This window comes from Cupressus sempervirens, chromosome 11, assembly GCF_028749045.1.
Source record: "Cupressus sempervirens isolate cs-2001-9-10 chromosome 11, ASM2874904v1, whole genome shotgun sequence".
In the NCBI taxonomy this organism is placed as follows: Eukaryota; Viridiplantae; Streptophyta; class Pinopsida; order Cupressales; family Cupressaceae; genus Cupressus; species Cupressus sempervirens.
Window position 1 is genome coordinate 418,571,262 of NC_143128.1, and position 27,389 is coordinate 418,598,650.

At 33.6% G+C, this 27,389-nt stretch overlaps 1 protein-coding gene across 2 annotated transcripts in view; it reads left to right on the plus strand.

Moving 5' to 3' along the window:
- Positions 1–18,024, plus strand: part of LOC149530227 (ChaC-like family protein) — a 187,921-nt gene extending 169,897 nt beyond the window's left edge. For both annotated transcript variants that reach the window (XM_089809205.1, XM_089809206.1), the window contains 4 exons: positions 17,124–17,164; positions 17,332–17,403; positions 17,495–17,574; positions 17,674–18,024. In XM_089809205.1, coding sequence (XP_089665331.1) covers positions 17,124–17,164; positions 17,332–17,403; positions 17,495–17,574; positions 17,674–17,774 — 294 coding nt within the window. In that variant the 3' untranslated portion in view covers positions 17,775–18,024. The remainder of the gene's footprint in view (positions 1–17,123; positions 17,165–17,331; positions 17,404–17,494; positions 17,575–17,673) is intronic.
- Positions 18,025–27,389: the final 9,365 nt, after the last annotated feature.

A 27,389-nucleotide genomic window follows, 5' to 3' on the forward strand; every position in this document is an offset into this window, starting at 1 on the left:
GTTGGCTGCTCAAGATCATTATTATCAATAATATCATCATTCAAAATAGATTTTGGCTTTTCAACATGGTCTTTTTGATGACCATAAACTCCCCCTCATCAAAAATCACATCTCTTGAGGCAAGAATCTTATTAGTAACAAGATTACACAATCTATAAGCTTTGCTCTCCTCACTATAACCCACAAAAATGCGTGATTTACTTTTAGCATCTAGCTTTTGCCTATTTGGATCAGGTACATGAACATAAGTCAAACAACAAAAAACTTTAAAATGATTTACATTAGGCCTTTTCTCATACCATGCTTCATATGGAGTCATCTTTTGTAGGGCACTAGTAGGAATTTTGTTGAGAATATAGACCGTTATAGCAATTGCATTAGCCCAATAAGAATTTCTCAAACCCTTGGTTTGTAACATGCTCCTTGCCATTTCTACCACGGTATGGTTCTTCATTTCAACCACTTTGTTTCACTAAGGTGTGTAGGTAGTTGTGAGTTGTCTCTTGATCTCATTCATCTCACAAAAATTTTGAAAATCTCTTGAGAAATACTCTCCTCCACAATCTGTTTTCAAACATATGATTGTGTTCCCTTTTTCATTCTCTACTCGAGCTTTAAACCTCTTGAAAGTTTCAAGGGCTTCATCCTTAGTCTTCAAAAAATACACCCAACACGTGCTTGAGAAATCATCAATAAAAGTGATAAAATATGATGACTTACCTAAATTTTGTGTTTGCATAGGGCCACATATATCAGAATGAACAAGTTGTAGTGGGTGATGGGCCCTCCATGCATTGCCTTTTGGAAAATGATTCCCTTGCATGCTTGTTTTTTGCACATCCTTCACAAATCCTAGTATTCTCTTCAACCTTAGGCAACCCAAGAACTAAAGCATTTGATTTTAGAAGCTTTAAACTATGGAAATTCAAATGACCATACCTGAGATGCCATGACCAACTTTAATCCTCATAAGCCATATTGACAAGCCAATTGTCATTTTCACTAAACTTCGAAGGAAACATCCTATTCTTTGTCATAGGAACAACTGTAATCACTTTATTTCCCTAATTCTTATCATAAATAGTACATTTCATATTCTCAAATATTACTCTATAATTCTTCTTATATAGCTGCCCAACACTTAATAAATTATGCTTCAAATTTGGAGTATAATAAATATCTGGAACACTTTTCGTACCTTTCTTCGTCTGAACATTTATGACTCCTTTGGCTGCAACCTCCACTATATTGTTATTACAAAGAGTAATATTGGATCTAAAGCCATCATCAAGCTTTGAAAATATTTCTTTACTACCAGACATGTGATTAGAACACCTTGAATCCAAATACCAAACTTCATTCACATTATTTTCAGCTTTGTCCAAACACAAAACTAAATTACTTGAGGATGGATCTTCATTTTGTTGAGCATAATTGACATCATTATTACTTGATTTCGATCTACAATCTCTTTCAAAATGGCCATACCTATTGCAATGATAGCATTGAATGTTCTTTTTATCAAATCCACCTCTTCCTCTTCCTCCTTGAGCACCTCCTCTTCCTCTAGTTCCTCTTGAATAATTCTGATTTTGACCCCTTCCCGAGCCTTTGTTGTTATTATTGCTGCTACTAGCACCATCATTCTTTGAAATTTGCAATTAGGAAGCAAAAACCTTCTCATTAATACTGGTATAAGTATCCTCCAATCTATCCTCATGTGACATGAGAGATCCAACCAAATGATCATACTCTATGGTAGCTAAATCTTTGCTTTCCTCTATAATAATTGCCATAGTAATCCCATGTATTCCATCTTGGGGTTAGAGATCTCAATACCTTTTGTATCACATTGTCTTCGGTCATAGGTTCACCTAAAGTTGCCATTTTATTGACCATGTCTTTGACTCTCACACAAAAGTCCCAACATTCTCTGTTTCCTTCATCTTCAAAATTTCATATTCTCTTTTTTAGTTATGTAGCTTTACAACCTTAATTTGATCATTGCCACGATAAGCATCTTTTAGAGTCTTCCATGCCTCCTTTGTTGTTTAGGCATCAACAATTTTAGGAAACAAGCTCTTTTTAAGAGCCATTTTAATGTGAAACAAAGCCATTGCATTCTTTTTTTCAGCTTCCTTCTTTATTCTCCTGTCATTTCCTTGAAGATCATCGCAATCTTTAGTCTCCTTATATCCCGATTCAATAATGTCCCAAAAATCTTGTCCTATCACATATCTCTTTATCTTGATTGATCAATATTGATTATCAGCTTCATTAAATTCTAGAATTTGCAAAGTATTTTTTTCCATACTAAAACCTTCACAATCCTGAAGCTCTGATATCAAATGTAGATTTTACACATGAACAAAACTCTGAAAATATAACTATATTGCAGCTCCACTGAAAAAGATTACAAAGGCTTAAATACAAAGAATTCACAGTCAGAGAAAAACGAGCAAAAAACTAGATACACATATATCTAGACATGTTTTATTTACTACGGAATAAAACAAAAAACAAATAAAACTAAATCCTAAATACAAATATGCATATTTCAGCACATTCTATATTTGCATAAAAACTTAGAAAAACAAACTAAAACTAGTCTCCAAAAAACTCTGTTTTTCCAGCAGCGTTACTTATCCACAATACTTGCTTGATGTTCAATCAATCTATTCTTTTCAAATCACTACATTATAAACAAATGCCATATATGTTTCCCAACGACTATTATATTGTACTTGCAAATGGACTGTTGTTCATAGAATGAAATTGATCTTGATAGTTGTATTATACTATAGATCATATGCATTAGAAAAATTTGTCCAAACATCGTTGTCAACTTCAGATTGAGATCAAGCTCGAAGTCTTAGTTGATAGGTTCAAGGATTTGGTCTCATTGCTCGTGGAGTCTATTCGCTGACATTATGTATTCATTGTCTTGTATGTATCCAAATACATTGCTATGACATAAAGTTGACTTCTTAAATAATAAAGACTTATTGAATATAAAAATGATTAATGACATTGAGAAATCACCAAGTAATACATAATTTACAGGTCATAATTAATACTGAAAAAGTGCATTTATCAAAAGACACATGCCTTTTAATATCATTGCGAATTTAAGGCAGTAAGAAAGCATTTGTATTCGGAGGAAGGGGCATCATGGATGGAGGAGATAATTAGCAGAGTAGATAATAAAAATAAATAGATAATAAGGAATTAATATTGATTAAGCAACGTATCATATTCATCTGAAGGTTCATTCACATGAAGGAAAATTTAATCATTTTTACTCAACTGAACCAATTAGCATCAAAGGAGAATATAGAATATGAAGAGTCGAATAAGATTCATGATAGAAAGAAGAATAAATAATCAAGTGTGATTAGATGTACAGAACAAAAAGATATAAAAGACCATATATCATACCTAGTGCAGTATTAATAAAGGAGAAGCAAGCATAATATAAGAAGGGTATGCACGATAATTCCAAGTGCAAATATCAACGGAGAGAGGAAAATATGGTACATAAAAGAACAACCAAGTAAAAAAGTTTCAAAACAATAGCAACAAAAAGGGATAAAACAATGTCTCCACTTTTTGAAAGGATTAAAGTCAAGCTACCTAAGAATATATAAAAAGGCAGTTTATTTAAGTTTAATGTAAAATTGTGATTTTTCATTTCAAATATATATATAATCAGTATCTAACCATCTTCGAAATTTCATGACTACATATTTAAGATCAATATGTCTATTATTGTGATATCTTCGTCAAATAAAAAATATAAATGAATTAATAAAAATAAAAATAAAAATAATAAAATATTTATAATCATATTATAATAATCTATGTTAAGCATGAAAAATTAATTATTACTATACAAAATGATGAAATATAATGATTAAGTTATTAATCATATTAATATTTATACTATTAGTAATATTATTAATACTAATTAACCATAATACTAATGTTAATAAATAGTACAATTAATTGAATAAAAAGACACTTCTTTTCTAATATCAATGTATATAAAGAAATTTTAAAACATCTAAAAAAATATAGATGAGGAAAATAATACATATAAAATTTGTCTGCAAAAGCTTAATACATAAATATTTAATAAATTATCCAAGTCCCAGGAATATTACAATTGGTATCACAGCATGGAACTTGCCATCCTATTGGATATACTTGGAAAGATTTAATCAGAATTTTCATGGGTTTTTATTACAATTTTTTTTATCCAATACTAGTATGGAAATATGGTAAGCAGTGAGATTTAATATTCTGAATATGGCATTGAGCTTATTACTTAACAATGAAACACCATGTTTTCATATTGGGAAATAATATTATACGGGAAAATTAAATTGTTATTTCTTCTAATATTATACGGGCAAATTAAATTGTTATTTCTCCCAATACTTTGGAAATGTAAAAGCTAACATCGAACGACAGAGTCTGGACGAAATATTGTTCTTATCATGGCTTATAGTTCTCTATTAAATTTTTACAAATCATTATCAGACATTCTCTAAGGGGAGAGTAGGCGTTATAATGTGTGTCAAGAATACTATTTGATTGAAACAATTGAATATATGAAGGATTATTTCTTCCTTTTAATACTTCATGTAGGCTTGATCTTTTGAATCAGTCACCTAACCTGAAGTTGGATTTAAAAAGCCTTGAATTATTTAAAGCCACAATTAATACTGAGGTATTTCAAAGTATCTCTTCCAAGAATTGCACCTAGCAGATTGGTGTCATCGAAAATCTTTGTCTAGTGGAACACTTCACATAACAACTATACAACAATGCTAATATTCTCAAACCATTTAAATAAATGTGGGTCTGTGTAAGTGCTTTCCGTGAATGATAATTGATAGAATCACAAAAGGTACAACGACTAGAAGGCATGGGTAAATTGCATGTTCACATTGGCTAGTTCTCCAAAGCCCAAAAAAGGCCTTGTATAAACGTCTACTTGCCCACTTGCCTACTATTGCCAGGACAAAAAAAAGACAATAATCCATTTATGAAAGGACACAATATGGCTGCAAGTGAAAAGGAAAACTATTAAGTCTTCAACAACAATGCATTATATGATGACTACTGATTGTATATCAATTAAACACTGATGAGAATCCAAGAAACAAATTATTGATTACTAAAAAGGTATCAGATATTCTTGAAGACGAAAGATCATAGTAACATTGGTTAATCCACAAACACTAAAGAAATTGATTAACACTAAATATTGATTAAGAAGGACAATTATTTACTTTTGAAAGGGCTTTGACAAGTGTCGTTGCCTCATTTCTTACGAGAAGTCGAACCCTTTAAAGATTAGAAACTCATTCTTGGATGGGCTCGTGATTATACACTAGTTGATTTTGAAATTTGTGAAGGTTTTTCGAAGAAGTTTCCATGGGGAAGATTCTTCCATTTTGGATGTGAGGGCGAGTCAAGAAGGAGAATTCCAAATGTCATTGTAAAACTCATAGTCCCCTTTTCGTCTTCTTTCTAGGAGCTTTCTTGGAAACTACAGTTGGTAAAGTCTTTTCGGCATTTTTCCTTGGCCGTTGAGTATAATTTGTTAAATACAATGTCTCCATGGATCATTTGCAATCAATGTTCTTGTCTCTTGCTTAAGGAATTAGAGTATTCAATTATCATGCTATAACAAGGCTGGTGTGTTATCAAGATTGCATCGACATACATAAATTTGTGGTACTCTCTGTTAGGAATGACTCGGATTGTACAATGCTCACAGTATGGTGAGGAAACTTTGGGTGCACCGATTCCTAAGGCAAAGGGAATGTCTCGAGGCGAAGAAAGATTCATGAGGTGAAGGAAATGTCCCAAGGCGAAGGAAGATTCCTAAGGCAAAGGGAATGTCCCGAGGTGAAGGAAGATTCTCGAGGTGAACGAAGATTATTGAGGCGAAGGGAACATCCCGAGACAAAGAAAGATTCTCGAAGCAAAGGAAGATTCTTGAGGCAAAGGGAGTGTCCCCAAGAAAGATTCTTGAGGCAAAGAAAGCTTCTCGAGTTGAAGGGAGTTTTCCAAGGCGAAGGGAATGTCCCAAGGCAAAGAAAGGTTTCTAAGGTGAAGGAAGATTCTCAAGGTGAAGGGAGTGTCCCAAGACAAAAGGAATGCCACCAAAGGCATCCGCATCATGGAAAGCATTCGTGTCACTGAAGGAGTCCACATGTCTAAAGACATCCATGTGACCTAAGGTGTTAGCATAACCGAAGGCATCTGTGTGACCGAAGGTACCCCGAGTGACTAGAGGCGTCCAAGTAACCGGAGACATTTGATACCTGAAGGAGTGATCGTCGGATGGATGATTGATCCTTGGATGGATGAGTTCCAAGGTTCCTAGTAACCGATTTGTTCTTGATAGTTAATGCACCAGATTCCATAACAAATTATAGAGAGTATAAATGTCTGTGAGATTTGTTGGAAATGGAATGAGCTGAAGGTTGTAAAAGTCAACTTGATTGTAATACAATCTGAACTTGTGAGCCTGTCTAGAAACCAAAGCTTGTTGTATGTAAATTGTTTACTGTAATACAAAGTTTTTCGGGGGTTTTTGGGTGGTGGGTGTTTCCTAAAAGTGTTTCCCACATTAAATTTGGTCTCTTGTGTTTATTTTGTGTGCATATTGTTTTCCTCTTTTCTTTTTTTTCCTGTGCATCTCAATGTTCTAATGTAGATTTGAAATCTTTTATATTTCCCCTTTAAATTGGCATTTGGAAGGCATTTCCACATGTAGCTTTCCTAACAAGTGGTATCAAAGCCTAGGTTACCCTTGTCGGGTAGTGTTGTTCTCGATGTCAATTTGGTTCCAATGGGAGTTTGCAAAGTGTTTATTTGGAATTGAGATGGCGGGTATAGGGAGAATAGACATTGAAAAGTTCAATGGCACAAACTTTGAGTTGTGGAAACTTAAAGTTGAAGATATATTGGTTGATTGAGATTTGTGGATTGTTGTGTCTGGCAACAAGCCTTCAGGCTTGAAGCAAGAAGATTGGGATCTAGCAAATCGAAAGATTAGAGGACTGATAAGGTTGTGTCTTGTAGATTCTGTTATGTTGAACATTCATGAGGAGAAAACTACGCATTCTTTGTGGACGAAGTTGAGAGATATTTATCAACGAAAATCCTTGGTAAGCAAGTTATTCCTGAGAAAGAAGTTGTACTCTTTGAAGATGGACACAGGAACGACTATGGAAAATCATTTAAATGCGTTCAATATGGTGATTGCACAACTAACATCTGTTGGTGTGTCCGTGAGTGAAGAAGAGCATTGCATGTTACCGTTGTGCTCGTTGCATGATTCATGGGATCATCTCGTGATGGCCATTGGAAGTACTACCACCAAGTTTTAAATGGATGAAGTGGTTGTTGCACTTTTGATGGAGGAAATGCGTAGTACATCTCTAGAGGTGGCTAAGGAGGTTCTCATTGTTCGAGACCAAGTGAAGGACAATAGCAAGGACATGAAGCCTGAATGTTCTGGAAAGAAGTCCAAAACGAAGTGCTAGAATTGCAGGCAAGTTGGTCATATCCAAAAGGATTGTAAAGAGAAGAAGAAGAAGAAGAAGAGTTCTTCTCATTTTGAGTCTTCTTAGAGTGATGATGAAGTTACCAACAATGCTGCTTTGACTAATCTGTCATTTGATGATGACTGGTTAGAGTAATTCAATCTTCATGTGGAAGATGTTTGTCACAGTGCCATGTGTGACTTGGCACTACTTACGGTGGGAGTTTTTGGCAGTGATGTAGATGCCATGTGTAATTTGGCACCACAGTTTAATGAGAGTTATTGGTAGTGATATAGTGAATAATCTTCATTGGTATTGCAGATGTCAAAGGCGTGAGATTTTGATGTTGCAGAAGGATCTGTTCACATTTGTTAAAGTACTGTTTGGAGATGTTAATCTTCATGTGACTGAACATGTTGACATCTTGAGGGCTCAATAGAGTCTTTGGTAAAGGTGTGGATGCTATGATATGTTTAAATGGAGCATGTAATCTCTCTGGTTGAAATGTTTTAGATCATGTTGTTATGTTTATGTTCCTGAGGCCATGGTTGGAACTATGACATGTTGATCTTGAATTAAGTTTCTCTGTATTGAGTATATTGATCATTTGCTTGATACATTGTGATATTGCAATGTTGTATATGGAGTTGGCATGGATTGATCAGTTACATGTGCTCATGAATACCTAGAGACTGTGGTGATGTTGTTTAATGCATTCATATCAGACCGACATTACCTGTGCATTGGGAGCTTCTAAATATATATGTGATGGATTGGCTTTGAGGCTTGACACTATAGTTATAGGTTGTATATGTTGTTTCTTTTGAATTCATGTTGTATACCTTAGATGTATCAAAGTGAGAATAATTAAGTTTGAATGACACATGTGGTCATGTTAAGTACCTCTCTGGATATGAGTACGCCCTCGCCAAGTGGGAGATTGTTAAGGATGACTCAAACTATACAATGTTCACAGTACGATGAGGAAACTTTGGGTGCACTATACGATAAATGACGATTCCTAAGGCAAAGGGAATATCTCGAGGCAAAGGAAGATCCCTGAGAAGAAGGAAATGTCCCGAGGCAAAGAGAATGTCCCGAGGCAAAGGGAGTGTCCCGAGGCGAAGGGAATGTCCTGAGGTGAAGAAAGATTCTCGAGGCAAAGGGAATGTCCTGAGGTGAAGAAAGATTCTCGAGGTGAAGGAAGATTCCTAAGACAAAGGGGATGTCATCGAAGGCATCCACATTGTCAAATGCATCCACATGACCAAAGGCATTTGCGTCATCGAAGGCGTCCGAGTGACTAGAGGTATTCGAGTGACCAGAGACATCTGATACCTGAAGGAGTGACCATTGGATGGATGAGTTCCAAGGTTGCCAATAACCAATTTGTTCTTGAGAGTTAATGCACCAGATTTCATAACGAATTGTAGAGAGTATAAATGTCCGCGAGATTTGTTAAAAATGGAATGGGCTGCAGGCTATAAAAGTCAGGTTGATTGTAATACAATCTGAGCTTGTGAGCCTGTCTAGAAACCAAAGTTTGTTGTATGTAAATTGTTTACTATAATACAAAGTTTCTCAAGGGTTTTTGGGTGGTGGGTTTTTCCCGAAAGGGTTTCCCATGTTAAATCTAGCCTCCTGTGTCTATCTTGTGTGAATATTGTTTTCCCCTATCCTTGTTTTTCATGTGCATCTCAATGTTCTAATGTAGATTTGAAATCTTTTATATTTCCCCTGTAAATTGGCATTTGGAAGGTGTTTCCGCATGTAGCTTTCCTAACACTCTCGTGACATAGGATGGAAGATGAAAATACTCTTAGGAAGGTCAACAAACATTTCCTAAGATTTGGTGCATATTTTGAAGTTGACTTCTCACAAGTTTAGGAGTTTATATTGCTTTTGGAGTGAGTCAAGGTAACTTGAGTTGTGCATTTCCATTATCATTGTATCTTGACACAACTTCCCTCATCACATTTTTAGGCTCAAGGATAATAGGTATACAAAACCAAGGCATCTATTAAGTGTATGGAATTTCCATGGAAAGTGTTGTATTCTTGCAGATGATGATTCAAAGGAGATTTTGCTACTATGTATAGCATGGAGTTGACCTGAGCTTTGCCTTCTCAAATTGAAGGACTGATGTTATGCATATTTTATTCCTTGTAGATTATCATTGCTAGGTGCAAGGAATTTCCAATTGCAAGTGTTCTTAACTTTTCAAGAAACTAAAATAGTGAAAATTGAATAATAAAACCCCATCAAAATCAGCAAAACATTTAGCAACAAGTAGAGGGGGATATTACAAGTCTGCAATGCATTCTCATTATGACTCATCATAATTTAATTTGAGTGAGTTGGTAATTGTGAGCTCTTAGATAGAGGGTCACAAAATAGATCTTCTTCTGTTAATAGTTGATGGTGTTATAAAGCAAGTAGGGCATCGTGATCATAGGGAATACCTTCATGTATGTATCTTTGAGATTGGTATGTACTATGTTGTCTATTTTAATTATATTATACATATTCTAAATAAGTAGAATATCATGTCATTCCCTTTAATTAACATTCTTGCTGAAACCAATTACTATTTCTAAACCCAAGAAATGAGTAGGGATATAAGAAAGACCTGTATAAATCTAGCCAATGAGTTATCTCAAGATGGGTAAAGGGTTAGCATCCCTATAAGATGCCTTGAGGACTTGTCCAAGATGGGATTAAGGGCTTGGATCCATAGAAACCTTGAGGTAGACTGTTGAGTTTGGTGTCAAAACAACCTATTGTATCTCATCAATCCTTCTAGGCCAGAGCTATAATCAAAATATCATGGCCTTTTCAATTCACATATAGTTTATTACTTACCTATAAGGGTAGCTTGAGGAGAGAGAACAAATGCGTATTTAGGGAAAGGCTAGTGTAAATCTAACCAGTTAGTTATTTTGAGATAGGTAAAGATCAACGCCCCTAAAAGATGCCATGAGGACTTGTCCAAGATAGGATGAAGATGCCATTAAGACTTGTCCAAGATGGGATTAACGACTCGGATCCACTAAAACCTTGAGGGAGACTGTTGAATTTGGTGCCTAAGAAATCTATTTACATCCTAACTTGTATTCTTCTCAACTAAGAATATTAATAAGCGCAAACAAAACAAGCATCCCGCTAAGTAGGCCACCTTGTATGGATGCATAAACAACACCACCAAGACCAAGGAGGTCAAAATTTTGCTGTTGGACTTAGTATGGGATTGGCCTGGAGTAATTTATCATAATCCATATTTTCTTAAAACCTATATACACACTCATGTACTGATGATCACTTGTGATTGCAAGTTTGTAAATTATTTTCTTGGGTCTAGTACTATAACGCATTAATAAAAAAAATGCATGCATATGTGTCTACATCGTGTTTTCTTCGCGTTTTCATCCACTTAAGTGTCTACTTCATGTATGCTTCGTATTTTCATGCATACTCCATGAATTCATTACGCTTTTTGGCATTCAATTATATGCTCTACAAGAAAAGTTATGAATATATCTTTTTTGCTCGAGGACAAGCAAATTTGAGAGGGAAGGATTGTGATATCCCCATCAAATTTAAAATATAAATGAATAAGTAAATAAAATAATATTTATCATCATATTATAATAATATATGTTAAGTATGAAAAACTAATTATTATTCTATAAAATGATAAAATATAACGTTAAGATTATTAATCATATTAATATTAATACTAATAATAATATTATTAATATTAATAAACTATAATACTAATGGTAATAAATAGTACAATTAATTGAATAAAAAAGACACCTTTTCTAATATCAATGTATATAAAGAAATTTTAAAACACCTATAAAGATATAGAGGAGGAAAATAATACATATAGAATTTGTTTGCAAAAGGCTTAACATAGAAATATTTAATAAATTATCTAAGTCCCATTAGGAGACATTACAATTATGGCAAAAGAAATTGATCTTAAATTGTTTAGTGTCATTATCAAAGATGGATGCAATTTCCATTTGGCTAACACAATAGAGATGAATCTTAAACAAGTATTAAAGATGGGTGAAGTTCCCATTTGGCTAAAATGATGGAGGTTAACTAGAAACTCTTAGTGTCAATATCAGAGATGGGTGTAATTGCCCATTTCGTTGACATGATAGAGATGAAAATTTAGTGTCGGTATCATAGATGTGTATAACTCAAATTTGGTCGACACCACCTAAATTGATATGATCTCTATAGTGGTAGCATGTGAAAATTATCTCTATCTGACTAACATCCCTGAGTTTAATATAATGGCTAGAATATTCTGATAATGTCAAGGTATGCATATGTGATAAAGCCTTGGATAGAGAATATCCCATCCAAGAAGAACCTTAAGGGGTGCACTTCAAAGGATGCAGTGGAATAACTAAGGGTTAGGAAACTCAATTTAGAGATGTCTTTAAGGTTTGGGGTTAGGATAGATGGTAGAATATATAATTAGACTTGTTATTGTTTTATTTTGATATTTCTTTTTCTAGATTTACTTCTTTCTTGCTGACCCTAGTGGTGAGGACATTATATATTGTCTTAGTCCCATGGGCTAACAAGGACTTTACATGGATCCGAGTAAGAATTGGCTTAGTCAATTCCAATTGCAAGTTGATTAATGTGTTTCAACAGGTTTCCAGATACTTTCTATTTATAGAGTCAACAGGGCTCAATATTCTTGGTATTTTAGTGTTGGATTGGGAGCATCTCGCCAAGACCTTTCCAACACACTATCACGCATGATTATCCTAGTCCATTTGATCAATACTTTTAATGCCTAAAGATTAAATGATTTAATAATAAAGTGACTACTAAATTGAAGTACATATTATTATTTGTCACTTTATTTCTAGAACATTTTTCACTTAAGTGGGAATTGATATTTTAAAGGGAAATAAAGAGACATAGAAAGAAATATGAAGAGTTAGGCGGAAGGGAAATCAAGAGTTACAAGGTTGTACTTTGAAAGAATAGTGAGAGGCTCATTATGTTTATGCTTGGTTATATGATTTGATTACTATTTTCTTAGTGTTACTTGGATAATTTACCCGAGAAGCTAAGAGCAAGTTTAATTTTGGAATGAGAGCAAATACCAAAACTTTCTCTCTCCACATAGTCCAACTTCTCCCTCTCTACATATTAGAAACTCACTCTCACTACGTACTAGAACTATTCTCTCTCCACATACTAGTACTCTCATTCTCTCAGTACGTAGTATTCTCTCTCCATTTACAAAAGTGTCTCTCTCTATACGTACTAAAACACTTCACCCTAATCCTAACTCGTACCTGGTTAAGACCCCCGACTCCAGTCAAAACTCTCATTAAGACACAACTATCATGTCTGGAGATCTAAACAAAAGAACCAAAGGTAAAAACAAAGACGTTTCTATATGCAAGGGTAGTTGATGGTTATAGAATGTAGTACTTGTATACACAAATGAAAGTGTGAAGAGAGAGATTTGAATTAGGAAGAAACGTTGTGGCTTGTCAGTCACCCAAAGCCAGACAAGCCATGAAAACTAGTTGACTAAGTGTTCCAATTTTCGGTTTGTTGTAAACGGTTCCTTGGTAATTTGAAAAATCTATGAACTGGAGCCTTTGGTGTTTCGAGCAACATGAGGCATAACCTGGATGCATACAAACTGTTTGACTGAAATCCATTAAGAGAGGTGCCAGTTTGTGGAAGGGAATCTGGTAATATTATTTTGTTTTGCAATGCATCCCCTGTCACCTCTTGGAGTTCAACGTCTACATGGATATGCATTCAAAATACAAAACCATCAACAACGGAATTGGGAAGTGTAGTGCGATATGTGTGGGCAAAGTATCTGAACGAAACCTTTAGCAAGTCACGCGTGACTGAATGTCTCACGCCAAGCATTCTTTCCCTGTTGGCAGCGTAGAAAATATACACCACTCCTTATAATCATTGCGCTATTGGGATGGAACCGATCAAAAGTATAAATGGAGAGGAAAGCGATTGAATTTCATGTGTGCATTCAAAGGTAGAAGGTTGAAAGTAAAGATAGAGGCAATGGAAACTAAACTCTAGTCAAAGGAATACAAAATATGATATCAATTGCAGGTAAACTGTCTAACACTCGTCATATAACTCAGCCCGTTTAAGACAGCCAAAACACGTTATTCCTCACCAACCTGTGAACATCCAAAGCATAGAAGTTGGCGCCCATTCAATGTATTGAATGCCTTGTTGGGGGTGATGCTTGATATTCCAAGCATACACTAGCCACATGACTCAAAGCAAATGTGATGACAAGACACATAAACTATTTGACTGATGCCTCCAACCAAGACTTGTACTTAGTAATTGGCATACGGTGAAGTAGGAATTTGCGTTATAAAATCCTAGGTGATCAGATGGGTTGCTGATGTCTGCTTTGATAATAATGAAAGATGCATTCACATACAGGTAACATTTGGATTTGTAGACCAAGTTTGGATAATGCACATGATCCATTTAACAAAATGATTGATCATTGGGTGTACAAGGCATGTGAACTATATGAATAATGTCTCCAAGCTACGCTCCATACAGATTTGGCATCGTGGTGATATACGTTAGGTGATTAGCAACGTGCCACTGAAAATGTCGCTATTTTTTAAGAGTTCAAGATATACATATATTGTTTACTCAAGGGGCAATCAACATATATGTGAACACCAAATATGGAAACATAGACAAGCATGTGAACTGTTCGACATAACATTTGCCCCCGTACGTATGACAGTTTCAAACATTTGGTATGGAAAATTTGAATTTTTACAGAGCATGCCAATGACCTACACAGACCATCCAGCCCAAACACTGATGGGATTTATGTTCAACAAACTAGTGACGTCAAAATCGACCATTCTTCAGTTACTTGTGGAGAGAACTGTATGTCTATACAAACAAGTTTCTCTGGCATTCGAATTTTAACATCAATTGCATCCCTGTTCACGGTATCGAGATTGGATTACTAGGGAATGACCAATCTATAATAGCAACATCCAAGATGCTTCTAATGATGTCTATATCAAAACATGGTAGGGAAGAGTTGGATTGGTATAGAAGTATCCAACGTAAGGATTCCCATTGATATCAATTGATTCTACTGTGATAAAACTGCATGCCAAAATTAATTATCAAATGTTAATATAACGGGCGTGACATATCAGAAGATAATTGGGAATGTCATAAAGGATGTCATCTCAAGTAATGGAATGGTCAAAGATGAGTACTTTGTGAAGTCTCCATATAATTTTTGAGCAAATGTAATTGGTTGCTGTCAGGTGAACATCTCACCAACTTTTACCTGGTGTTAGAGTTCAAAGTCATCTAATGGGAATTCAGTGCAAACTATGAAGTCACAGTTGCAGAGTTTGACACTCTAGTGGTTTCTTCATTGGAGGCGCCATCATGGCAGAATAACTCATGTGAAGAGGGGCAGTATCCCAAACAAGGTACAATTTCATAGCAGATCAAGTAAGAGAAGTGATAGGAATGAAAACAAAACTATCACCTTCACAAACTCACAACACTTCAAATGGAGAATTGGAGGTCACACTCTCCGCTAAATGAAATTCTGAGAAACAAAGTGAGGATTACCTTACATTGAAAAGTGACATGTGTCACTTATTATAACCAAAGTTAGGATGTTGTGCTTTGACTTCGTAAAAGGTTGGAATTGGTAGTGAAATGCATTCCCAATGTTCAGATCCTAACTGTTTAGGTAGTTGTGAACCCAAAAAGTTGGTTATGCTAGAATAGATTATAAATTCATGAACAAGGCATGTAATAGAGGACTTTTTGGAATTTGAAATAGGGGAACACTTATGTTTCGGTGATAAGACAATTTTTGGAAAGTGTGTACATAGGTTGTCTATGTAATCGTAGTTTCTGTTTATGTTCTTGGTGCAAGGAAATAAAGGAATGTGCATTCTAGTTTCTTTTTCCATACTTCTAAATGGTTCACGTGGTGATTCTTTGTGATGAGTATTTTCATGGTATTGTGTAAATATTCGTGAATTATTGAATGAACGTTGTGTTAATGATAGCTTTCAAGCGTAGTTCTTGGTTATTTTCATTAAATAGTTCACATCAATTTAGGGAAGCTTTGAAGTCGTGTGGTGCATTCGTCATCAATAGCTTTCTTTTGATCTTCTAAGTTTGAATACATTTTCATTGAAAAATCACAAATACCCATATCTTACGAGGGAGCTGCTCCTCTCAAGTGTAGAGCAAGATTGTGATCTGATAGTGATCAGTTGCGATCTCTCCAACTATTGGCAACCTTGTCATTATTCACGGGGCGAATAGGGTCATTTTCAGAAGTAACTTCACAGTGACAAATCTGTTTACCAAGAGAATTCAGAAGCTTCAACTTTCAGCCAGTTTGAAGATGGAATCCCTTGAGCTTGGACGCAGTGGAAACCCATTATGTGTTGGAGATGTCATACAAGTGTCTCACAGATATTAAAAAGGATCTTAATAATCCTAACAAAATTGACTGCTAATAAAAATGAAATATTAAATATTGTTAATTATTTATAGTCTATCATACCAAATTTATCTTGTATTTTAATTAAATTTATCTTTAAAGAAATCTCATTTTCAATATAAATAGTTATTGTAATGGAAGGTCACAAAATATGGGTTCAGATATCAAATCCAAAGTTTGTTCTTGCACCAATTTATTTCGAAAACATTCTTTTTTAAATATCTATAAATATTGCACAGTTTGATATATGATAGAAAATATCATTCATTCAGCTGATGCACTTAAGCCAAGGAGTTTGGTTCAATAAAACTACCTATTCCTCATACTGATTGTTACAAATATTTTATGAACAGACTTTAAGAGGTCAGATTTTAGTACAAGTGATTTTTGCAACATATTTTTGAAAAGAGTGACATTTCATTCAACAATCATGATAAATGGATATTCATTTCTTATATATTAACTAAATAAGAAATAAATGTACACTATAAATGAAAGATTTTCCTTTTTTTTTTATTATTTTATTACTAATTTTGAATAACAAAAACTATGTTTTTTAAGATTATACATTCCTTTGAAACATGCAGACTATAATTCAAATATAAATCTGGTTCTAAGATTTTATTGATAATATAGAATGTCTAACAATCTAGTTAAAATCTTTTATCAATTACTACTTAATTTCAAAAATTAGTATATTACATTTATCTTCATCATATATGTATATTGCCTATTTCAATAGCATCCTTCCAATTTTCTCCGGGTAGAATGAATCAACCTCCTGTAATTGTCTTGAGACCGGATGCATAGGTGGACAATTAGTGGTAGCTAGTGTATATGTCTCGTAATCTTTACGCTTTGCTAACTAATGTTTTACAAAATTAATGTAGCTAGTGAATATGTCTCCTAATTGGTCCGTATAGCGTAGATTGCTAAGAATAGCTTCTTACTAATCACCTTCATCTACAATCATTTCATTTTATGATTATTAGCCGAATTTTCTTGTGTAGAATGAGGACGCGACAGAACCAACTGTTAAAAACGTCCTTGTGTAAGTACTCTTGTTCTTAGTGATCAGATTATTCTTTTGTTTGTACAATGTCTCCCTTAAAATACATTTTAATTTTAAGTTAGAGAGTTTAGTCATGCCTCATTCTTTGAAAATAGATTTCTATTCCTATTTCAGAGGGGCCACTAATATGGATGTCTATTTCTCAGATATATTGCATCAACTAACAAGGATGTGAATATAAATTACTTGGGCCCTGCACCATTACAAACAATGGCTCAGTACGTCTGTTTTCTCAATGTGTCATCCCCCATGAATTTACATAATTCCAAGTTCTTATGAATAAAAACTAACTAGTTTTTGGTTTTATAGTCAAATAATTGAAGCTAGAGGACCCTCGGGGCCCAATATAGAGTATCTTTTCAAGCTCGAGACAATACTGATTGAAATGGGTTAGTTTTTCCTTTCCTATTCTATATTTCTCGTATGTGAAAGGACTTTCATGATTACTCTACACCGTTCTTTGTTCAATTTCAATTCTTTATTTGCAGGGTGCAAAGATGAACATGTGACAGACCTTGCCAATGCAGTTAGGAAAGCTTTGATAGAGAGGAATGAAAATCATACATTAAAGGAGAATGGTGTTAAATAAGGATATTTTATATAATCTTTATAATAATGTCAGTATACATCATACATTCTACTGAGAATATCTCTGCCGTCAACAACCATTCAAGGTCAACAATGTCTTGGCTTAAGAGAAGTTTGGTTAGCTTATAATATAGAATGTTTAATCGTAAAGATTTTTTCATATTTAAAATATTTTAGATATATTTTACTCACCTTGTATTCATCTTTCTTTAAATGTAAACATGGCTGGGGATTCAATTAGAATTTTTAAATATAGGGCTGCACTAATCTCTGAAAATTAAAGACGATATGTGGTAAATTAAAACCTTTATCATGTCATGTGCATCTTATTGTACTCATCAAAATATCGATGTTTGAAATGACCTAGTGAAAACTTTGTTATTTACTTCTATATTTCTTAAGGGTGTTGTTTCATGGAGATGGAATTCCTCAAAAATCTCATTGTGTCTTGTTGAGATTATTCGGAATTGTTTTAAATTGGGAGCTGTCATGAATTTTTTAATGTAGTTCATGATTAAAAGTTTAAGCTTGATAATTTATGGTAGTTGATGGCAATTTTTTATTTAATATATTCAATCCACATGACTAAATAAATGAAAAAGTAAAATACAACTTATTGATAAGAATTGGAAATTTTCATATGATTGACAAGTGGCACAAAAGTCTAATTTTCTAGGGCAATTTCTGGCCCCACCATCTTTCTCACCCTTTCAAATTTGCAACGTTAAAAAGTAGGTTATGCTACTTCCAAAAAAAGATTCTAATCAATATCATAGAAAACTTTAATTGGCTTCACGAGACTTCTTGCTTCAAGCCCCATTATTGAACTGCATTGTAAACTATATGAGTTCTTTGAAAAAGTTATGTTTGTGATTGAATAGGATTTACCCAAAGATGGCTTGTGTATGTTGGCTAGAAGATGATATAATATAGTGAATCTTTGAATATGCAATCAAAGAAAGTGTTGATGGTATTCACTGATTGTAAAATATGTGAATATGGAAAACTCTAAATAAGCAATTAATTATAGAAGTTTTTGTAAAGAGCCTTGAAGGTCTTTAATTAGTGAATTATATTTGAATGTTCGTAGAAAATGTCTCTTGGATCAATTACTTGAAGGTGGCTCATTAACAAAACACCCAAAATTGTCTCAAATTGAATCATCTTTGAAACTATCAACTCAAACACATAGTCAAAGCTCATTGAAGGCAAAAAAGATTAATCTATTGTGTAAAACCACCTACATGCAACTTTGGATTCCCAACTTCATATTCAAGCATTTGGATCATTGCTTATCTATTTTTTTGAGTCCATGAAACCTATTGTCAATCAATAAAATTTTAACTATAAAATAAAAAAAGATAGAACTACATAATCACACTCTTCTAATTTAGGATGTTGTATCCTTCTGGTAGAAGACCAATAATTATGGTGATCCAAGAAAAGCATATAGGAAACCACTGGAACAAACCAAGACATAAATTCAGGGCAATTAAATTGGCAAGTCCTCACAAATGTTGAATGGTAGAACACATCTTTTGGTGCATAAAAGAAGAAATTGTAGGAATGACAAATCATGAGAAAAAAGAAATTGCATGAGGTGAAGGCATTAAGAAAAAGAGATAAGTCATAACTATTATACTAAGGATAGTAAGGATGAATAGTTGAAGATTGACTAGCAGGGGAACCATAGCCATTACCATATGAGTAAACATGTGCAAGAGGAATGTTTATCTTGATAACAGGGGATGAAGGTGGAGTTGCAAGAAAGAGAGGAGGAACAAGAACATTACACTCCTAACATATTGATGGGAGTACAAGTGATGGAGAAGATTAGAACTATTGGGTACCCACCGACTTCTCTATAGATACCACAAAAATCACCAACAAGAACAATCATTTCATAGTCATTAATATCTACAATAAGATTTGTTGCCAATTTAACTAAGGTAGATATTGGATGTTGTCATTTATGGCAACATATCTTCAACATGAAGAAGGAAGACCTTGAAGATCAAGTTATGGCACTCATACTTAGAAAATTGTCTATGTATCACTCAGTTTATCTAGCAGAACAGATAGAGTTTTGGTTGGCGAGCTTCACATAAGTTACATTGGCACACACACACTCAAGGGAAGTATAAATTACTATAATGGTGCATGCTAGAGTGCAAGTCGGTATAGACTACATGGAATAAGCTTTGGGCAAATTACCAATTATGACAATGTATAGGTAGAACAAAGTATGTCAAGGAATCAAATATTTTGGGTTAAGGAATTATTTTGTTTACCAAAATAATTATTTAACTAATTAGGGATGACATGCTTAATGTTAACTCTAAGAGGGCAAGAGTTAGTAATATATTTTGTAAAGTGTGTAAAAGGTTGAAAGTTGTTTGGACAAGAATATTATAATTGTAAAGATATATAAGAAGATTATAATGTGTGAAGTTATTGTGTAGTTGTGAAGTGTGATATGATAATGTTTTAAGATGTGAGTTCTGATGTATGATCAGAGGTATGCGAGTTTTGTGATGAGCATGTAAAGTTATATCAGATATTGAAGATATCAATAATAGAGTAAAGAGGCTTTTATAACTCTCTTTGTATCAAGGAACTTCATTGTATATTGCATGTCAAGGTAGTGCACTCTTCCTACATACATTTTGTATTTATATATAAAAACTCCTAGTAGGGTTGAGGCTTCTAACAAGGCCTAAGTCATCTAACAAGGACCGAGACACTATACATATGTAATAGACTCCTAATAGGATCAATATCTTTCACAAGATACTTTTGATTAGTGGATCTTTTTGTGGGTACCATCCCCACTAGGGTTTTCCCTTGGCCAGGGTTTCCCTAGTTAACAAAATATGGTGTTATGAGTTCTCTTATTGCATGTTATGTTTACTGTTCAACATAATTAGTTAGATCTAAAAACTGAGAATTCATATCTAAGATCCCATCTTACAAAGGTTACATCTGAACTTAAATCCATGAGGTTGGAGTATGTAGAACTTGAGAAGTACAGACACTATTGTGAAAGGAGAGATAACCTAGACTAAGCAATAATTAGATAAGTTATATTCTAGTAGTGAGAAAAGTGATGAGAAAATATATTTCCATGGACCTTCTTATGATAAGATTGGTCTTGGATATTTTATTGGAGAAAAATTAGCTAAGAAATTTGAAGCCAAAAAGGAACCTAGTTCTGAAATTCATTAGCCTATGCAAGAAAAAGATCTGAACAAAGTTGAGCCAAATCAATCTGATAATGCACCCAAGGAGATTGAACACGTTGATCAACTTGAATAAACTGATGAACCTAAGCAACATGCGAAAATCGAATCACCCAAGGAAGCGAGGTATGAATTCAAAGGTAGATGCTTTGCATGTAATGAAATTGGTCATATGAAAAGAGAATACAAAGGTGAGCCATTTAAACATGTTATTGATTTCTATTGTTAAATTTTCATGGTTTTGGTCATAAAGCAATTAATTGTAAGAAACCTAAATTTGATAATAATAGTAGAAATAATATAATGTTAAGAGGTACTAATCTTGTGGGAGAAATAAGGAGATCTAATGAAGGAACTAATGGAGCAAGGAACAACATTGTATGGTACAAGTGTAGCAACTTTGAACACATAGCTAGATATTGCAGAGCACGTGTTAACCAGACTGGATCTCGATTTGAAAACAATGCACTAGTATGTCAGTTGTGTAACAACTTTGGGCATATAGCAAGATTTTGCAAAATGGATATGAGGAACACCAACATGAATTCAAATTTTAGAAGGAATATGAACAAGAATGTCAGAAGAATAGATTGCAGTAATGACAGTCAAAAAGAGAGCTTAAAAGAACATGTAGAGGAATTCAAAGAGGTATTTGTCAAAGCCAAAGATCCATCTAGTTCACATGTAGTATTGGAAGAACAATTATTTCAAGCACCTGAACAAAGATTGAAATAAAAAATTTTATTTGATTCATCCTATTTGAATTAAGTACTTTAGATATCAAGCATTAGAAAGGTATAAATGATGATAGAGAGCAGGTTAAGGTTTGCACAGTTAGTATGAGGTACAATATGATGATGTGAAGCCATCATTAAGAGCACAAATGATTTGGAGATCGTATGTGAGTGCACAAAATAAATCGAGTTTCCTGGTAACCATAAACAACTTTTGGGTGATTATGTACTTATGCAATTAATGCAATGGTAAATTGGAAGCAATTTAAGTTTGGAAATCAATTGATTGGGTACCATTTGAACGTGCAAGAGTTAAGCAAAAAATTAAAGAAAAAATTAAAGAGTTCTCAAGTGCAAACAAAAGAAACCCTAGGTCCACGAAATTGAGGTATTTAACAAATTTCAAAAGCTTTATCTGTGAATTTGAATTTAGAATTTGTGCTAAACATGGATAAGAGTTTGATTCACAATGTTGAAGTTGAGGCTAAACCTAAGATCAAGATTAACACCATCAAACCTTTAGAGGAAGACCCTATAGCAACCGTTTTTGTTATTCCAAACAATGTATTATATTTGGAAAATGTAGGAAGCTATCTGAAAAGAAAATTCAAAATAGTAGGTGAGGGAAACATATAAAGAGAATTTGATCACATTTACAACTAAGACATGAGCCTTAAGACCGGTTATGAACACCTAGATCAAAATGAAATGATTAAGATCTTATTTTCACACAACTTTGACAATGAGGATTGGGAAAAAGTCATATTGAATAGAATTCATGATGGGAAATTCAAGTTAGGAGATGTGGTAGAAATATCAGTTAACCTTATTCATGAGGTGACTGGATTATTTAATGAAGAATCAATCCCAGTTAATGAGAAGTATGTGAAGAAACTTGTGTTGGAATACACCAAGTCTGAGTACAATGGGAGAGGCATTGTGATAAGCAAGATAAAACAACATGATGTGAGATTTATATGTAGAATTATGCCATCCAAGATATGTGCTAGTTCTAGAGAGGATGTCATGGAAACAAGATTCATTCATGCAGTCTATAAAATATGTGTGGAAAGAGTTAAGGTCAATATGTGTGAAATCTTGAGAGCACAATTAATAGAGAAATTGGAAAGATTAAATAGAGTAAAGAACGATCAATTTAGATTTAGATCACTGATCACTTGTATATATATATTTGATTAAGAGATTTCCATTCCTATTTATGACTGAAATGATTAATAGTGACAAGAGCACAACTAAGAAGATAGCTAATGTATATAAGGCATCCAATTGATAAGGTTGACAATAGTCCATATCTTATTGTGAAATCATTCCAAGCAGAGATGAGACAAAGATACAAAATCTCACCTTCACTTGTGAGGGAATTCAAGAATGATATATGTTTCATGGTTGATACTGATTTTAGCTACATAAAACTGGTTGAACCAAGAATGACTTATCTTGAACCACTTGGTTATGGGGTTACTGAGGAGCAAGTAGAGGGATATGCAGAAGTAATTCCAAAATCATATAGAGATGATGAATTTGATATGTTTGGAACCTACAAAGAAATTATGCAAGCAACTACTCAAGCTTAGCTTGAGAAATCTTCAAAGAAGAAGGTAGGGGCTGCAATGAGAAAAATCATGGAGGAAACCAAAATGACACCAGAAGAAGTAGCAACAATGAGACAAATTGTTATTGGAATGAGGCATAGTAGTCAAGAAGGAATTATGTATGTGACACCTCTTGCAACAGTTGGACCCTCACAAGGCACAATAGTTGTAGATACATAAGCAGTTACATCAGCAATACCATATGTCGCAATTTCTCAAGTATAACATATTGTTGTATGACAAGTACTGAAGAATAGGAGTGAAGATGAGGTTAGTATAACAAAAGTACAAACTACAACCCCTCCCACCACTAGAAGGTTAGCTAGATTGACTGAAGTAAAACAAGAATTAGATAGGCCACAACCTAAGAAGAGGAGTGAGCAAATGGCCAATGGGCTAGGACAGAGAAGAAAAACCTTATAGGTAATTGAGTAAGATGAATTTGATGAAGAATGTAGCGTCTGCCCCTAGGTCGCATTTTTTTTATCATTGTCAAACCTTATTAGACTAGTTTTATGCTGATGGTTAGTAACATTATTTTGAGACTATTAGATATTGTGCTATGGATTCAATTGATGTATGATGAGTTTACTTAGACTCTACATTTCATATATGCATGATGGTTATTACATTGCTTCCAGTTATTGATGATGATTAGTTAGATGGTTTATTATCACATGTGTTTTCTTATAGATACTTACCCCATACTTGCATGTGTATGGTGTGCGTGTTTTTTCTTATATTGTATGGCGTTTCTGATGTGGTTAAAGAAGGGATTCATAGTCACCTGCTAGTCGGGATCTAGACGATGCACCACTTCCTGCCATTGCCTATTTAGCTTAGCATATATATATATATATATATATATATATATATATATATATATATATATATATATATATATATATATATATATATATATATATATATATATATATATATATATATATATATATATATATATAGTATGTACATGCATAGATTTTATGCAGGTTGCAAGTACTAGGTATCGAATTTTCTGAATTGCCAAGATGAGCGTACCCTATCGCATTGTCTCAATGGTAAGAGAGGGGAGATGAATTCTCATGTCCAAATCCTAAACCCTTAAACCATTTGTCCTAGAGAGATAGGACAAGTATTTGGATATTTTACCTTCTGAATGTGTCGGATGACATAATTCATGATTTTGACCCTTTAGACTGATTTTGTATGGATTGTTCTATGATGGGTTTTCATATTTTATCTTGAAGGTCTATGGTGAATTTTCTATTAATTAAGTCTTAAATTAAAAGATTTAATTAATAATTTAATTATTTGGAAAAAAATAATATAATATCATGATCTTTAGATATTTTGATTTAATTAATTGAGAAAAAGAATCAAATAAAAGAAATTAGAAATTAAAATAAATAATAATAAAATAATAAATAAATAATAATAATAGAAAAGATAAAAGAATTAAAATAAAAGTTATAAGCTTACCTAGGAGTAAATACACCTCTTGATTTCACATATGTCAACAACATAGGAGTTAGCGCACAAATTAAGCACATGGTGTCTACAACCTTGTGACTAATCTAGAACGTTGAAAAAGACTCATGCTTAGTTATCAACACCTTCTGGTTGTTTCTAGAGACATTCTAGGTGCTTCCTAAGAGTTCTTTATATTCAGGCACTCCTAGAAGCTTAGGAGGGCGTGTTTGGAGGATCCGACAACGTTGGAGAAGGAAAGAGCTTGCTCTGCAATTTCTGAGGCATAGAAAATTAGCATTAGTATCCAGGTGCACTCATGATTTTTCGCATATTTCATTTGCACTCTTTATTTTCCTATCACCACTAAACTTCCTCTCGCAATACAATTCTGGATTTATAATTCTATATGATATCTTCCTGTCGCCACTAAACTTCCTGTCGCAATGCAATTCTAGATTTATAGTTCTGTATGCTATTTTTTTGTCGCCACTAGACTTCCTATCACAATGCAATTCTGGATTTATAATTTTGTATGCTATTTTTCTGTCGCCATTAAACTTCTTGTTGCAATGTAATTCTGGATTTATAATTCTGTATGCTATCTTCCTGTTGCCACTAAACTTCCTGTCGCAATGCAATTCTGGATTTATAATTCTGTATGCTATCTTTCTGTCGCCACTAAACTTCCTGTTGCAATGCAATTCTGGATTTATAGTTTTGTATGCTATTTTCTTGTCGCCACTAGACTTCCTGTCGCAATGCAATTCTGGATTTATAATTATGTATGCTATTTTCTTGTCACCATTAAACTTCCCGTCGCAATGCAATTCTGGATTTATAATTCTGTATACTATCTTCCTGTCACCACTAAATTTCCTATCGCAATGTAATTCTGGATTTATAATTCTGTATGATATCTTCCTGTCGCCACTAAACTTCCTGTCACAATGCAATTCTGGATTTATAGTTCCATATGCTATTTCCCTGTCACCACTAAACTTCCTATCGCAATGCAATTCTAGATTTATAATTATGTATGCTATCTTCCTGTTGCCACTAAACTTCCTTTCACAATGCAATTCTGTATTTATAGTTCTGTATGCTATTTTCCTACCGCCACAAGACTTCCTGTCGCAATGCAATTCTGGATTTATAGTTTTGTATGCTATCTACCTGTCACCACTAGACTTCCTATCAAATAAGCTTTCTTTTCTGCCACTGCAGCAGGTTTGGGTTCGAATTAAAATGGAATCTTATTTTTATGCATTAGTTTTATATGATTTATTAACTAATCTAATTAAATTAAATTAAATTAAAATTAGTTAATAGTAGAAGAAGTGTAATTAATTATTAGTCAATTTAAGTAAATGGATTTTTATATGAGGGCAAATTTTAAAAAAAAGAGATATTAATAAGTGTTTAGTGAAATTAAATAATTGAATTATTAATGAGATTGATTTTACTTAAAATCAATGAGGATTATTTTAAATAAATGATTGTCCTTGAAGTGTTCAAAGAAAATTGTAAACTAATTATTTGAAAGTTGATAAGTATTATTCTAATGTTTTGAATAGTGTGAGTGATTTTATCTAAAAGTCAATGGGTACTAGTACAATGATTTATACAAGTATATAATTATCTTATGATTATTTTAGAGAATTGTTCTATGTTGGCATGGAAATTAAATGTAGAATCTTATACCATTGAAGTATACTTGAAACAAAAACTGAAACCTCATATTTGGCTTAACCATGTGATTGCAAAAGTAAACTAAAATATGTGTTTGTATCTTGTTCTCTATGCTATTTGTGTTTTGGGGTTTGTCCTAGCTTTGACCAGACTTAGGTTGTTACAGAGGCTCGGGGGTTATGTGTTTGTGATGTCATGCTGATGTTGATCTTGATTCTTTATAAACCCAACCATGGTAATGTGATGGTATGCTCTATGAGATATTTATATTTACTGATTGTTATTGCTCGTTAGTCTTCTTGAGTGAAGCTGAGTTATATGTATTTGAGACACTTGACTTAACCATTTTGATTCATTGATCAGTTATCCTTGGATTACATTCCAATCACCATGATGGGACTGAAGTGATGATTTATTTCTTGATGATGTCATGTTGTGACATGTTTTGACTCAACCATTTTGGAGTCATTCGATCAGTATCACTTTGAGATAATTTTTGGTTGCTTGTTGAGAACCAATGGATATTGTGTTTATCATTGATACCTTCAATTGCCAATAGAGAGCTGTTGTGGTCATGATTATTAATGGATGCTTTTCAACTGCTCATGGAGATTTGATGCTTTTATTATGGATTATCTTTTGGTATTTTTCCAGTCGCTTGTATAGGACTGTTGTGATTTTGTGATTTATGATTTCATGAGCTTAGGGTAGGTTATCTACTTGTAGTGACGGAAAGTGGCTTGCAATGGGGGAGGGGGCCCTAAGAGGCTGCCAGGGTAACTCATTGTAAGTTGTCTTAATAAGTGAAAACACTCACACCTAATATTGACTTAATGAACCTAAAAAGATAATTGTTTTGTTCTCGCCC